This window comes from Leuresthes tenuis, unplaced genomic scaffold (genome assembly GCF_036924035.1).
Source record: "Leuresthes tenuis unplaced genomic scaffold, fLeuTen1.0.hap1 SCAF_13, whole genome shotgun sequence".
NCBI lineage: Eukaryota > Metazoa > Chordata > Actinopteri > Atheriniformes > Atherinopsidae > Leuresthes > Leuresthes tenuis.
Window position 1 is genome coordinate 7,808,302 of NW_027325367.1, and position 15,759 is coordinate 7,824,060.

The 15,759-nt window shown below is 37.3% G+C and overlaps 2 protein-coding genes across 2 annotated transcripts; one reads left to right on the top strand and one right to left on the bottom strand.

The window, feature by feature from the left end:
* Positions 1-844: 844 nt before the first annotated feature.
* Positions 845-9,697, bottom strand: LOC140267592 (phospholipase B1, membrane-associated-like). Its single transcript, XM_072362904.1, has 26 exons — positions 9,646-9,697; positions 9,386-9,439; positions 8,885-8,945; positions 8,771-8,805; positions 7,798-7,882; positions 7,627-7,678; positions 7,134-7,208; positions 6,623-6,688; positions 6,077-6,178; positions 5,794-5,868; positions 5,600-5,671; positions 5,437-5,511; positions 5,298-5,358; positions 4,754-4,812; positions 4,577-4,650; positions 4,419-4,462; positions 4,176-4,284; positions 3,845-3,896; positions 3,671-3,751; positions 3,516-3,581; positions 3,332-3,432; positions 3,150-3,231; positions 2,944-3,048; positions 1,893-1,988; positions 1,405-1,476; positions 845-1,141 (listed from the first exon to the last, which is right to left on the bottom strand). The coding sequence occupies exons 1-26, from the start codon at positions 9,695-9,697 to the stop codon at positions 845-847; spliced, it is 2,103 nt and encodes a 700-aa protein (XP_072219005.1).
* Positions 9,698-12,731: 3,034 nt separating this feature from the next.
* LOC140266853 (protein yippee-like 5) lies at positions 12,732-15,239 on the top strand. The gene is made up of 3 exons (XM_072361972.1): positions 12,732-12,875; positions 13,821-13,966; positions 14,193-15,239. Exons 2-3 carry the CDS (start codon positions 13,826-13,828, stop codon positions 14,412-14,414), a joined length of 363 nt encoding a protein of 120 aa, XP_072218073.1. The 5' UTR covers positions 12,732-12,875; positions 13,821-13,825; the 3' UTR covers positions 14,415-15,239.
* The last annotated feature ends 520 nt before the right edge of the window (positions 15,240-15,759 follow it).

Consider the following 15,759-nt stretch of genomic DNA (forward strand, 5'->3'; position numbering starts at 1 on the left):
TAGGGCTGTGGATTCACCCTGGATCCATTTAATTTTCAGGCTTGTTTTGCGCCTTTTCTACACCATGGAAATTTCCTTACTGATGCAGACAACAACTAAAAATTTAAATCATATTAAAAACATCATGGGGTAAAAGTATATGGGTTCTTTGCTGCTGTGAAGTCACACTGGTGAATATGGCAACTTCTACAGTTGTTTGATGGAAAACCACTATCATAAAATAAATGTCAGCCAAAGATACAAATTTGTTTGCACACCACAAAGGCCAGTGCACTTCAAAATGATACAGAAGCAAAGGTTTCCTAAGTTCTCCAGTGTTGCTTTGAATATTTTTATTTCCGGGGGTGGGTGTACATGTTTTTACCAATGGGATTGTATCCAAATCTTGACATTTTCCATCTAGGATGAACTAAAAAGTCCAAAATTCAACATTACCCTTAATGAAGTGCATCAGCATTGATATGGTAGCAGTTGTATTTCATCAATAAATAAAATTGAGCTCAAAGATATGTACAAAACACCTGCTTTCATGTAGGACAATGAAATACACAAATAATATACATTTTCTTTGTAACACAAGAGAAATTTAAATATTTTACAACCTTGTAGCACAGTTAAACCACATTTCCAATGTTGAAATGAAATATGTGATTCTCTAAGTCTGACAGGGCTTCCACCACATCTGAAAATCTGTATTCCAGTATTTAGTTGTATGCAGCTTTCAGGCAGATTCAGACAAGCTGACTGACATGAACAAAAATGCTGCAAAACTTACAGACCCTGGTATCGTTGATAGGGGATTTGTTGTCTTATTTCTGCTGTAAGTACTGTTAAACTAAACTATTCAAAAGTTAGTTCCTTTCATCTCCACTCCGTCTTTCCCTGGTTTGTGTTTCTGACGTTGACAGTGGGACAGAATAAGCCAGGTGACTATAATACCAGCCAGCAAACACAAAATTCCCACAACTACTGGCACCCACACAGCCACGGAGGTAGGACACTTGGGCTCAACTCTGATACTGGTGGCGCTGGGGGTGGTGGTGGTGCTGGGGGTGGTGGTGGTGCTGGGGGAGGTGTCTGTAATTGGAGCAGTGGTGGTTACAGGTGGACTGTTGATCTTAGTGAAGAGGAAGGGACTGGCCTACAGGAAAGATAAAATGATAAGTAACTGGAGAACAGTCTGCTTATATAAGATAATTCATAAGAGTGTTGTATTAATGTATCACATAATCCTATGATATGTGGGAATGATGAAATTAAAATGCAGGTCTTAGAGGAGGACCAGAATACATGAAATTACATGTAGCTTGCAATGTCATAAACTACGTGGCATCAAAATTTTGACAGTTAAAGAAACATTGTTGTCTTTCACATGACTTACACAAACACAGCTCTCTATCTTACCTTGGTTGGACATCTCAGATTAATAAATGAATTGAACTCCAGTAGGAAGGTCTTATTTCCCAGAGGTTCCAGCTGTAAGAAAAACAAGCAAGTGTTGACAGCTGAGCATCATCCAGTGATATTTAAAATGAAATACAGAGTTATATGATAAATGATTACGTCGGAATTCTGTTGGAATTTTTTTTTTTTTTTTTTCATGAAATCTGTGCTATATCCCAACTTGGTGTGAAAAATGACCAAAATTACAGCAAAAGGAAGCAAATCTCCAATAAGGAGACCGATCTGGATGTGCTGAGATGTGGAATTATTTCTAGTGTGGTTATTTTTGCTCATTAAAGCTGACAACGACTTCTTTTATGACAATTTTAAGTAATTCATGATGCAAGCCAATATCCCCAATAGTAATTAGTGACAGTGTGATCAACTTATTACGACATAGGCCAAGTACTGTAAATGCTTTCTTTTTTAAATTCTGTAATTCATTTTACCATGTTGTTCCAAAGGGAGCGAGCCATCAGGGTTTGGGCTCGCTTGCTGAGATGGAAGCAGTCTGCACTGAAGAAGGAGCGGTCAAGACGGCCATCCTGAGGAAGAGGTATCGAAAATGTTTCATATTTAAGACCTACTGGTTTTATTACTTTGAGCAGTAACTGTAATTTTGTGTGTTTCGTGTTATTTGGGCTTCTAGTCCTATAGTGTGTCTTGGTTCTTTGATTTGCTCTCTGTTTTGTGTTTGAACTGTTTGTGCATTTTGATTTTTCTGTGCTTTGGATTTTTTGTCTTTTCTAGGGTTTTATTGTAGCTCTGTTCTGTGTTCTGTGTTGACATTTGTGCTTCATCCCTTGTGATCTACCCTCAGTATTTTTCGATTCTTGTTTCTGGTCATTACCTCTAGTTGTCCTCAGCTCCACTTTCACATCATTCTCCGCTCAATCATCAGTCACTTTCTCATTAGTATATGTACACCTCTGTAAATCTCAGTCCTTGTCAGATTCTTGCCTTTACTTACGGTATCAGCTATAAGCTATGTATCTGGTCCCTTGCTTGTCTGCTTATCCCCTGTTTGTTTTACTTGTTGAGTTCATGGTTTTCCAGCTCAGCTGTGGTTTCGGTTTGTTTTAAAAAAAATCTTTACTCGCCCTCTGTTTGCCTCCAGACTGTTGTGCCCTGCATTGGGTTGTCCATAACATTTCCACCACATTGTGACAGTAACAAGTTGAACTGGTAAAGTTTCTGCCACTCTAGGCTGCACAAAATAAAATGAACTCCTAAAGCCTCTTTTTAAAGAACACTATTATTTATATGTTTGACTTTTAACAGTTTCATTTTATTAAATTTCTTTAGTTTAACAAACTGTGTCTTCTCCAAATATTTTTCAATATATCAGTGTATACAAAAACACTGTGACAAAAACACTGTGACTTTAAAATGGAATAACTCCTAAAATGAGAATTACTGACTCGCAAACTCGAACGAGCCGATTCTGTGGTTAAAGACTGCGTAATGTCCACGTGTAAAAGGCAGAACTTCATTACTGACCGGCAGTCTGGGGACAACGATCTCTCTGAAGAAAGGCTGAGTGACCACAGTGAAGTCTGAGCGGGTGTCATACCGGCCTGTCTCCGCAAGCTCACGCACTTCACGCTGAATTAGAAACAAGGCAACAATAGTGATCAGTTACAAAGGACATAAGGGCTCCTCTGCTGATCAGATTTGTTTTCCTTGTGTGTGTCTGTGTGTTTTACCTGATAGCCTCTGTTGGTGTTCTCCAAATTTTGAAGCTCCTCAGAGTCAGGCTTTGGGGTGATAACACAAGGGCACAGAATACTGGCAAAAGAAAAATACCCGAGTGATTATGATTAGTTAATAAATGATCAACTGAGTCCAAATCAGAAGTTTTTCAAGGAAAACTTTAGCCCACACTCACTTTACTAGCCAAGTTGGGCAATTAAGTGACTTGTCTTGGTGCAGTTCTCTTAGTGGTGTTATATGGAGAACCTCTACCAGGTTCACCAGAGCCCGAGGAACCTGCCAAAGATCAGCTTTGTTAACACTTACAAACAACTAATCACACGAACATGCAGTAAATATGTCCTAAATATGATAATTACCTCCTTATGAAGGTAATCCAGACTTTCTTGAACATAGCGGGTATAATTTGATACAGAGGACTGTTGCTATAAAACAGCAAAAAAGAAAAAAAAAACATGTTCAGCTTCAGTGCTTCAGTTTTCTTTTTGATCCCTTCAAAACTTACACCACTCACAGAGTTATCACAGTGGTCACAGGCATCATTTCCTCCAATGAAAATGGTGATCAACTTCCAATCGGATTCAAAGTTGATTCTCTGTAAGCAAGATGGCTGGTGTTAGATTGTGTTCCTCCCAGAGACTATTCCATTATTGTTGTGAAAATTTAGATAAAATATCTGCACACTTACAGAGTCATTTTTCATTCTTGCCACTAGGCTTCGTACCTGCAAGGGTACATTGCTTGAAACAAAAAAAATGCAAAAAAAATTATCATCTCTGATAGTTAAAGAAAGAATATATCAAAGCTGTGCCACTCAAATGTCAATATATTTTCCAAAGGGAATATCATCCCACATTTGAAACAAAAGGAACTTAGAGACTGCAAATCACATACTAAAAAAACGCCAACAGATTTTATTTGAACTGGACTGTTAGCAACCTCTAGGAGGGATTAATGCTGCTTAATTTCAACAGCCTAAATAGGTTTTTGTAATCAAAACTAGTCAGATTAGGCCTCACATGCTCTTTGCTCCTCCAACAGCCTGGTTGAGGAAAGCTTGAGGAGTGTTCTGTTTGCCCGTACCAACTGAGAAGCCCGTCAGGTTGGGACTGAAATGTTTTAAAATGTCTGTAATGGTAAAGAAATATCCTTAATAATCAAATGTACTGATGAAAACAGTAGCAGTGCCACCCCAAAGCAAGAAAAATAGAATTTCACATGTTGTTTTTTCTGCCAATAATGAAAACATTTGAATGACTCACTGGGCAGAGTGGTGACAGTCGTAAGGTTTTCATCTCCACCAATACTGAAAAAAAACATGTAAAATTACTTTTCACCTAAAGGAAGTTCATTAAACAACACAAGACATATAACTTTAATTATGCTAATTATGTGTAATAAGTGGAGGGTCTTGGCCCACCTCCAGGATAAACCTCGGTACTGTGTCAAGACATCCAAGATATTGTTGGGGCTGGAAGCAATGCCATTCCCTGCCTGACGGAAAGATTTGGACAGCGTTTCAGCAACATGATGAAATAAGAAAGAGTATGGCTTTCCCCAAATGTGTGTCTCTTTAGAAGAATGACAAAACACTCACCGTCAAAGAATCTCCCACAGCTGCCACCACTTTGATATCGCCAGGCCTGAGTTCATGGACTGAAAAAAATACAAAGGAGATCTCAGAGCACTCAGAACAATAGAGACTCTAAATTCAGTTAATAAGTAAGTGAAGGACTTTCAGAGAGAGAACACATTAATGATAAACTTATAATGCTTACAGATATATTGATATAGCCGTAAATGCAAGAAATACTGTATAATGGTATTAAAGTAGTGTGATTTTATGTTCATAAGAAAGGTTTGAATTAATGGTTTGAATCGAATTTTAAACACATAAGCACAGCAGACTTGGCAGAGGAAACCTAAAAGCACTGGAGCTGCTGCACTGAAAATGCTATAATAAAGACAAAATCAACATAACTGATCTTGGATTATGACTTGGATTGGGTGCGATACAAATTGGATTAATCATCCAATGTTGATTTGCATTTGTACATGAACAGTTGTTTGTAATGAACATACGTTTAAAGTCAAAAAGAAAATGACAACGTGCTGAATAAAAGGCCAGTAAGGCATCTTACCTGAAGAGGGTGTTGAGTCTGAAGGGCCGAAGTGCTTGCAGGGCATCTCTGTCCCCCTAAACTGAGAAGAGGACACACAGAGCACCGTTAGAATGAGGCCTGCAGCGAGGCATTTGGTTTGACTGTGGATGATACTCACATCCTGAGAGAGATGAGAGGCTTCACTGTGGTGATATGAAGGAAAATTTCCCTCAGTCCTCAAAAAGGGCCGATCCTTGGAGAAGAGAAAAAATAAATAATATCAGTATGGTCTGAATTATACTTTTTTTCTAAACTCTTTGTGTATTGTGTAAGTTATTCACCTCAGTTGGACATGGCAGTATGCTCATATTCTCATTGTCCTCTGTTTTATGCTGGTCAACACTTGGCTGCAGCTGTGAGACAAAACACTTTGTTTTCATGTTTTCAGTGCTGAACATGCTGTAACAGGGAGTGAGTGTGGCAGAGAGTGGTGGGTAGATGAGAAACATTTCGCTCGGACTGCTTCAAGCCTCACCAGATTTGTCCACATTTGCACCATCAGTTCATCAGTGTGTTTTGATGCTTTGGGCTCAGAGAGAGGTTTCCCACTCTGCAACAAAAGACAATCAACAACAAAATCTTCATTTTAATCATTTACATCCAACCACACATACTCTAATGGATTTATCTGTACTAATATTCAATTTGAAAAACTATCTCAGCTTTTGTTCCTTCTGTATTTGAGGATGCAAAATGGTGTAAGTGGGGGAAACTCTCAAATTGAAGGTAGATAGTAGAATTATCTCTATGCAACTCACAGATGAAGGGTTTCTGATGAAGGGCGTGTCCTGCAGAGTGACAGTGAAGTCATCTCTGTCATGGTACCAACGCTTCTGAACCAGGAGCTCGTCCAAGGACTCCTGGAAAAGAAGTTAAAGAACAACTGTTTTCTATAAAGAGGTCAGTTATAGATTATTCAGGTCACGGGAAGCTCTACCAGAAGAGCAGTATGTATGAATAATGGACAAACCAGCAGAGCTTGAGTCATAATGGCCCTCTGAAGCCTGAGTTCTCCCTCAATTGTGTTGACACATGGACACTTCCTGTCAGAATAGAGACACTTGATCACTTCAGTTCTCTCTTTGAAAACAAATTTCATAATTTTTCAGCCTCAGAACACATATTACACATGATTACAGATTTATATAAAAGTGCAACTAACTCTCTTCGGATGGTGTTGTGCTCTCCGTCCCATAATGCAACACTGACGAGGGTTCTTTTCAGCTGCTACACAGTTAAGCAAAAATAAGTATAAATATTGGTAAAATGGTTACAGAATGATCAAGGCATAAAAGGAAATATACCTGAGAGTGCAGCAACTGCAGAGCGCCAGCCACCTCTTCAACTACTCTTTTGATTTCTGACGGGACCTGCAGCACAAACACAAGAATCTGAGACTGCACTACTCTTCAATACCACAATAGGCTTCTTCACATGACAGCTGTCCCCATGGGATTTGAAATGAGCTGTACAATGCAATTTTAAAGTTATTCATTTGTACATTCAGGAGACATTTCTTTCCCCAAGTTAGCTGTTTAATAATCATTTCTGTATAAGATTAGAATTAATGCTGAATGTGGGAAGTAATTTATTATATGTGATGTCAATACTGACACCAAATAGTTTTCCACAGCTCATTTCATCTTATTCCAGTTTCTCAAGGAAAATTTAGTAGTGAGAGTCCCTATGTGGACAAATAATTTGGACTGAGGCAACAGAAGTAAAGATAAACTAAAGATTCAGACTTGTGGTGTTCAAGGCCTACAAGCAAATTAAAAGAAAGTAATTTTGTAAGATCGTTACTGCTTTGTTTACCTGCTCGCAGGCACAGAGCTGATCCACTGGAACAAAGAGAAGCACCAATGTCCAATCTTGATTCACATCAACGTCCTGTTGGGGGGAGGGCACTTTTGTCAATTTAAGGTTGTTGGTAGCTTATTTTGTGGGTCTATAAAATCAGAAGCAACCTTATGTTTGTAATTAGATTCCAATTATTAAGCAATTGTTACAGTTTATTGATTAATACTAGTTAGCTACAAGTGTAACCTCAAGAGTAACTATTTCAGAGTGATTATGATTATTATGATGACACTTATTAAGTATGTTCAGACTTCCCTAAAAAAATATTAGATATTAGGTCATTATTTGCAAAAAAACACCTATGAATAATTATAATAATAATAATATTATCATCTCTTACAAACCTGTTTCACATCCTTGTCTCATTGTAGAATTTATCTTACAGATGAAAAACTAAACTGAAATTATACCTATTTGGCTTTGAAAGGGCAGCCACTTCAGTATCTACCTTTTTACTTTGTAGGTAAAGGGCCACTTCCTTTGCTTGCTCCACCAGAGTGCTACAAAAATAATATAACGTGCAATTAAAAAAAATTTATGTTAATAATCATCAGAGGCAGTGAGGGCACAGATCAATAAATTTCTAATAAATTCCTGTTGTAGAAAAAGCTATCTGTACCCATGTTGAAGAAACGGAGGGGTGTTTCCATCTGTTTCTTCTGAGAGGTGGCTGATCAGTCCAGGACTGAACGTGGTCATCAGCTCTGAGGGAAGGAAACATAAGTTTAACAGTAAGACTCAGAGCTTATGTGACTGACAGGTGGAGACACAGAAATGCTCAAATGAACAGCTGATCAGTTTACGGGTCAAATGATGAGAAATGAATGAGAAACAACTAGTTCTATAGTTGGTTTCTGCTTCTAATGTACAAATGTGTCTTGTTTTTTTGTGGCACTTTTTCACCCAATAGTGGAATGACTGAGAAATAATTGTTTGTTGCGGCTTGAATAAACTGAATTTTACATGACAGCTTTGTTTTTCCACCCTTCATGATAATTTAGATTGATTTATGTTTATCTAATTAATTATCAGGATGCCAGAAGGGTAATAATATGCTCAAATTATTGTGCAGCACAAGACGGCAGATATCTATGTTATAATAATGTGGACACAGCACAACAGTTTCAACAGGGCTGCAGATTCTGGACTGACATTTTTTCAGGAAAAAGGATTTGATGCTATATGATGCTTTAGCTAACAACTGTGAACTTCCTGCTTTGTCAGGTAATATTTCATCTATGAAATACAAGCTGTATGAGATATTTTGTGAGCGATTTTCAAAGTAGTAACAAACTGCAGGTCTGGTGTGTGGGCTCATTGTTTCACATTATCGTAGCTAGTGTCAATATCAGTAAGTAAGGTAGTGTGTTATTTAGAGCATTTACTTCTAAATACCCTAATAAAAGTAAAAGTAACATTTGGATGGCATCATTTCACACTTGTACAAACTGGAGTATTTCCATGATGTCCTTTTGAAAGGCAGGGAAAACTTTACGCAGCACACACAATCCCAAGTAACTGAATTTCATAATAACTAAAACAACAAATGAAGAGCCATTATTTTGGAAACATGTATAACTGCAGAAACTTACCTGTGAGCCTTGATAGGACTGTGGACAGTTCAGTGCTGCAGAGGGAGAGCACAGTGGGAATTTCAGAGCTTGTCTGTAAACCTCTCTGTTTTTTAAGTGACGGCCTGTGCTCACCTGTGCTCGTGAAGTCCAATGAAAGAAAGTGCAGCCACATCTGACGGTCTAACGCTGTCAGCTGAAAGGGGAAAAGAAGCAATGATGAATTTCTTTTTTTTACAAATGAGAAGAAAGTTACAGTGAGTGTGGTCATGAGCACAAGTTAAAAGGACCTGGTGGTATGAGAGAAACAGACTGCCAGCTCTGTTTTTTTACAGCTCTCATTGTATAAGCCAGTCTGACTTTTACTCATGAAAAAGTAGTGGTAGCATCATAATACCATAATACAACATAAAAACTATATCACAAGTAAGTCCTGGATTCAAAATTATGTAAAAAAAAAAAATATTTGATTGACTCCAACTATTGAATGAAGTACTGTGATTGCATTCTCTTGAATACACCTTAAAAGAGAACATGAGGGTTTTGTGCCAGATAATTTTTGTTTTTGGCACATGTTTCTATTCTTGCTGTTAATAAAGAAGAGTGACCAGAAATCTGGTTATCTGACCTACTTACCTGTAAAGGGAGGTTGCTTAGAGGGAAATATCCGAGAGCACAGCAGTCCAGATGCTGAAAAGTAACAAAAGGTTGAGTCTGAGTCAAACAGACACAAGGAGCATTGGAGGCACAATAATAACTGTTCTTTATAACATTTTTTAAAAATAGTTTTGCTAAGTGTTACTTAAAACCACTTCCTTTTGAAGATTCTTCATAAAACTCCGTCCTTAACAAGAATAATGCTAGCATGAGATTGAGGAGCATTAAACAGTGTAGACCTGTTGTCCATCTGAGTCCAAGCAGGGAGATCAGAAGCAGCTGCTGAAGCATTGTCTTTGATATTTGGTGCATCTTTCACTTCTTCCTGTCTGTTCTCAACTGTCTGTCTGTCATTGCCAGTTGTACCTATGTGTATCATAAATTTGCACAAAGGGGAGGGAGCAAACTTCTTGTTCAAAGGACAGAGCCATAATGTTTTTACAATGAACCAACTGCACTGATAAGATCAGACTAAAAGGTTTTTTAATTTAGCGGTAACATGATGGGATTTTGCCCTATAATGGACTAGCAAACCAGGATGTATCCTGCCTATTGCATCTGGCATTAACAACTCCCCTGACCCTTAATTAAGTGGATATAAAAAACAGATTGATGGATCAAACAATGATATGATTCTGTTTCTAAGCAGCAGACATTTTGTGACAAAAACCTTTCAAATTATTTTTAGATCGGTTATCATTAATTAGCCTCACAGCAAGAGGGCTCCTGGTTCAAATCTTTGTGATTTTAACAACCACACACTAGCTTTTTGCCAGATGGCATATCACCAGTCCATAGGTGCAATGATTACAGGAAGCTGAAGGTTAATGAACTTGAATTTGCTTCATATTATCCTGCTAAGATCCCCTCAACATGTGTCACAGACTACAAGGATACTGGGAGAGCACAAGTGACTTTTTTGTAATCCTTCAGACAAATAGAACAATGTACATCGAATGGCACAGTAAACATAGGCCTATTACCACCTTTAAGTAGGTATAATATCAAAAATATTATTTTATAATATAATTTTGGAGGGTATATGTTTAAATTCTTAATTAATCATTGTTTAATTGTGTGTCTTCAGAGTTTTTACACATATATAGAAATTAGTATGCACACAATCAGCTACAGCCAGTAGCTGGTTGGCTAAGCATAAAGCCTGCAACGGGTAAACAAGGAGAAACATCTATCCTTATTCTTGTCCTCGAGTTTCTGTTGGTTGCCTGTCAATCTTCATACAATTCATATATAACAAAAGGTCAGGAATCACACCGCTTTATCAGCAAGTGGTTTATCTTTGCTGAGAAGAGATTACCTTGGTTATTGAGACAATAGTGTGTTCAATGAATGGGCTTTTCAAAGTTGAAATAAATGAAAGAATTCAAATGAGGAACAAAGTAGACTTAAGCAGAATATGAGCATGTGCTGTTGAGCTTTCTGGGGGTTTGCTTTATGTAGAAAAGTTGTTGAAACAGTAGAAATGATCTGAAGATAATGCGGGACTTTAAAGTATTAAGCGAGGGAAATGTGTTTCACATAACTAAGATCTTATGATTACATAGACCTTGATAGTCTCCTATCTGTGTTCTGATTAGAGAGATGAGGGACGGACAAACATAAGGGCAATCAATTTATGACATCAATTTACCAATTTTTTTTTCATGACATGTCCTATAAACAGATATTATCAAAGCTCCTAGAAAAATGGACTAAACTGCAGTTTTGATTACTTTAATCCTGTTGGACCATCTTTACAGTCTGTTATCTTCTGTCAAGGACATAAACTTAGCTTGAACCTCCCGCTTGATCTGATCTGTGCTAATCAACAAAGAGATAAGCTGGCCTTTCTGTCCCGTCACTGAACCTACAGCAAATTAACATATGGTTAAAAATTAAATTGCCTACTGTACAATAAAATATACACAATAAAACATAATAAGTAAATAGATAAGACTGTCCACCCCAGATAAAATATCTGTGCACATAGAGTCACGAACCTACATAGTGTTAAAAGCAAAAGAAAAGAGGGGCGTTTTGAGAAGAGTTTTAAAATTAGACAGTGAGGAGGCCTTTCTAATGTGTAGTGGCAGTTCATTCCATAATTTTAGAGCTGCAACGGAAAATGCTTGGTCCCCTCTGAGCTTCAGCCTCGTTTTGGGAACTCTCAGGAGCAGCTGGTCAGCTGACCTGAGAGATCAGCTGGGTGTGTAGGGGTGCAGAAGTTCAGAGAGGTACAATGGGACAAGATCATTTAGAGATTTAAAAGCAAATAAAAGAATTTTTAAATAAATTCTAAAATGCACGGGTAGCCAGTGAAGTGAAGCTAAAATTGGGGAAATGTGCTCAAACTTCCTTGTGCCAGTTCTCCCTTGCTGAATTGACTATTTAAACCAATCAAGTCAGAGCTGGTGTTGTTACATTATGACGACGAATTACTGTTTCAAATTGGTGAAAACTGTGGTGCTGCCATGTTTGCTCTGCAAATCCCTTATAGAAAGAGGCATTTCACAGAGGTTTTTCATTTTTTAAATGAAAACATTAATTTTCATCTAATATAAATATATTTTGTACTACTTATGTGTAAGAGTCTTATACCAGTTATTTGGTACATTCAGAGTTATAACTAGTGAAAAAGGAAATTATGATTCATGTCATACAACCTCGAACAGCAATAAATGACATATGGCACAGTGTCATTTCTTGAACAAAAAAAGTACTGAGTAGAGCCTTTCTGCTTCCATAGGGATTAAGAGAGTAACTAGCACCCAGCTGCTACTGTTAAAATGCATGTGAGTCATCGATCGATGTGAGCACCTCCATAAAAGCAAGGTTTGCAGATCCAGGTCTATGTTTACACAGTGCCAAGCAGTACAGATACTAACACTGATCCTAGAGAAACAAATGCAGCTGTCCATCAATGTGAGAAGAGTAATAAGTCATTTCACAATTCTACGGTTAAGAAAATGGGACAATTCTCTTTGACCAATCAGTGGTCTGTAGTTTTACGTCAAGTCTATGCTGCTCCCCATTGGTCAAAATTGAAAGCACAACATCAAGCAATTAATTTTGGAATAATTCACATTCAAAATAAAAGCACTGATTTGATTAAGCATATTGTTAACACGTAGGGAGAGTGAACAGTGTACGTTCAAGAATATGAACTATTGTAGTAATCGAGATCATGCATTTTATCATTCAAAATCAAAAAAATTGATAAAAATAATTTGGTTACGTTCCATTTTTTTCGCAATCAAGATTTATTATGAAAGTCTAAACGGAAGCTATTGTTCTGAGTATTGCTAACTTAACAAAACAACCCATCACCGTTACACTAACTTCCGTCCTCTTTATGCGGAGTTTTATGATAATAAAAACACAGCAAACGTTAAAAATCCTGTGGCTAAAAAAATAATAACAAATCTCCGAATTGAAAATACAGTAAAGTGTCTTGATTTCAAGTTACGAGGTGAGACATTTGGACGTCACAATGTTTTTTTTGGCCTGTTTATGGTTAGCGTTAGTTAGCTAATGTTTTGGTATCTTTAATATTATTACTGTTTTTATACCACTTTCTGATAAGATATCAATATGATTTAATGTTGCATGGATTTATATTATTCATGTTCCTATTTTCTTGACTTTTTACTAACGAGGAAACCGAACGACGTTGTTGTGATATTTTCTCAACAACATAAAGCAGGCCTGATGATTCATTCAGGTCATCCCTATACATTCCAAAAAATAAGTATTTCAGTCGTAGATACTTCTAGTTCCTTTTTGAGTGAGAAAACAATTGTACTTGTAGTTTATAAATCAGTCTTTTGGCATTTGTAGCAAGGATTGAGCTGGTGATTATTTGACTGTAAATGGGAACATTTCTATCACAAACCAATTAAAGGTTTGTTTGCAATGTTTCAATTTTGGTGACAGAAAAGCAGCTAATCCTGACACAAAAATCATCCATTGTGTTAAAATTCTAACATATTAGTGTGATGAAATAAACGTACTTGAAAAGAAATCTGCTTTTAATACAAATTGACTAAACTAAAAATGTCCAGCAAAAATCACCCTGCTCCATAAATCACAGAATTCCTCTTAATGCTGTCAACATCCCATCCATTGTTATATTCAGTTAGTTGGGTAGTTGAAATGTTCATTTATCACTATAGTTGTATTTTCAAAAAGTTTTCCTCTTCACACTCTTAATGACAGCATCTTAAGAGGGATCAAAACAAAAAATCCAACAATGTGAATTACTTTTATTTTATCACCTCATCAAACTATTTGCATTCAACCTGATGGAAGAGAGCAATATTTTGCAGTTATAAAATCCACTGTATGTTCATGTGTGATAAAGAGACAGATATGTTCTTTAAATGACTGCCTTCTTTAATTCGGTTTGTCCTGATAGACGAGATGGGACGTATCTTCTTGGACCACATTGGTGGAAGTCGCCTCTTCTCTTGTGCCAACTGTGACACCATACTGACCAACCGGGCTGAGCTCATCTCCACACGCTTCACTGGAGCCACCGGTAGAGCTTTCCTGTTCAACAAGGTACCTGCTAATCGTCTCTCTGACATGTTGGACACCAGCTATCATAGACAATAGATGGTTTTTATTAGTGGAACTGTGGTTAATATGCTTCAGTTTATTTATTAGGATTATACAGTGGGATTTTGATCTAAATTGCAGCTCACATCTCTCAATCTTTACCAAAAAACCTAAACACTGTTTCGAGAAGAACTTTTACAGTCACAAATGTACACTTGCTGCCCTTCAGGTTGTGAATCTGCAGCACAGTGAGGTGCAAGACAGAGTAATGCTGACAGGGAGACACATGGTGCGAGACGTCAGCTGCAAGAACTGCAACAGTAAGCTGGGCTGGATGTACGAGTTTGCCACCGAGGAAAGCCAGCGCTACAAGGAGGGTCGGGTTATCCTGGAGAGGGCGCTGGTGAGGGAGAGTGAAGGCTTCGAGCATGTTCCCGCTGATAGTTCATGAGTTCACCTGTGTTACCGTCACAGTGGTAAAGTCATGCTTTTGACAGCTTTGCCTCCAGCATCAGTGCACACACTTGCATGGATGATGTTCCTTTTGTGAGGAGAGAGAATAATGTCACTGTTGGGTGTTTGTTCAAACAAGAGGGTGAATAGTGTTGCTTTTCTGCCCATTTAAAATCTCCCACAGTTTCAGTATGTACCCAACAGGCTGCGGTGTTGTACAGCTGTGGTGGGGTGATGGCTGCTGCTTTCAGATGATAAAGATTTTCTCATGCAGCCCTTTAAGAAGCTCAGATGCAGACAGTGTTAAGTTTTAAACAGACGACTGTAAGAACCAAGAACATTGATGCTATTTATTTGTTAAAAGAGTGATGCTCTTTTTTGTTATGCTCCAAAACACGTATTTTCTGGTTAGTTTTCAGTGAGATGCTTAACTGGAAACTTTCTATTAAAAACTACCATTGCTTTGCAGTTTTAGGTGTGGAAAAGTATTCCCTGTGAGAGAAGACTTTCAAGTCTGAAGTATCTATTTATATCATTATTAAGTGAACCAAACATTAGTTTCATCCTGTAAATAGATAATCCACTTTATTCTTATTTACAATAAATGGCGATTATGGTTGATTAAAAGAATTTCTTCAACTACCAAATTTTATAATTTCCAGACTTAGATTTACTGATTATTTGTCTGCTTTGTTCTTTATTCTTTTAATGGGATTTTAATTTTATTCTATTTGGAAACCCTGTGCCATTTCATTCCAATTATCCTAATGGCTGATGACGTGTTAAATTATTTTCTAAAAAAAAAAGAGAATAAAACATGCAATCACTTAATCCTGGTATAGCTGTGTCTTCTGTTTACTTAACTTGCATATCACATCTTAACATCTACAAAAATATGATTCTTTTAAATCAGAATTTCAGTTTGTGCTTACTTGTTAAAGCCATTTTAACACAGATTCATCTCATACAGAGTAGCTCACTAGTGTTCATGGTAACAACGCACACATTTACTGATAATAGAGGCCAGATCTGTGTACTATAATCTCGGGCTGTTTAATTGCATCTGTGCTGCAGTTGTGCAATTTTTTTAAGACTCTTGCCTACTAACTTACTAAATGATTGAATCATTAAATATTTCAAGCAAGGCAAACACACCCTGGACAACGAAGCTGGACAATGAAAAAACCTTGTGCATGCAAATGTTTGATGTCTTCAAAAAATTTCACTTCCCATACAACAAGGAAATTGACACAACTTTGTTATGCTGCAGTTTTACTTCCCAAACAAGTAAAAATAGGGTCTTGAGAGGAAGTCTTTGAAAATAATTTATAGTTGCAGAAGCC

Coding starts and splice junctions, on each gene's coding strand:
- LOC140267592 (XM_072362904.1), bottom strand. CDS start 9,697: ATGCTTCAGCAGCTGCTTCTGATCTCCCTGCTTGGACTCAGATGGACA. Junction 3,752..3,844: donor CAAGAATGAAAAATGACTCT/GTAAGTGTGCAG, acceptor TCTTGCTTACAG/AGAATCAACTTTGAATCCGA. Junction 3,232..3,331: donor TGCCCAACTTGGCTAGTAAA/GTGAGTGTGGGC, acceptor TTCTTTTGCCAG/TATTCTGTGCCCTTGTGTTA.
- LOC140266853 (XM_072361972.1), top strand. CDS start 13,826: ATGGGACGTATCTTCTTGGACCACATTGGTGGAAGTCGCCTCTTCTCT. Junction 13,967..14,192: donor GAGCTTTCCTGTTCAACAAG/GTACCTGCTAAT, acceptor GCTGCCCTTCAG/GTTGTGAATCTGCAGCACAG.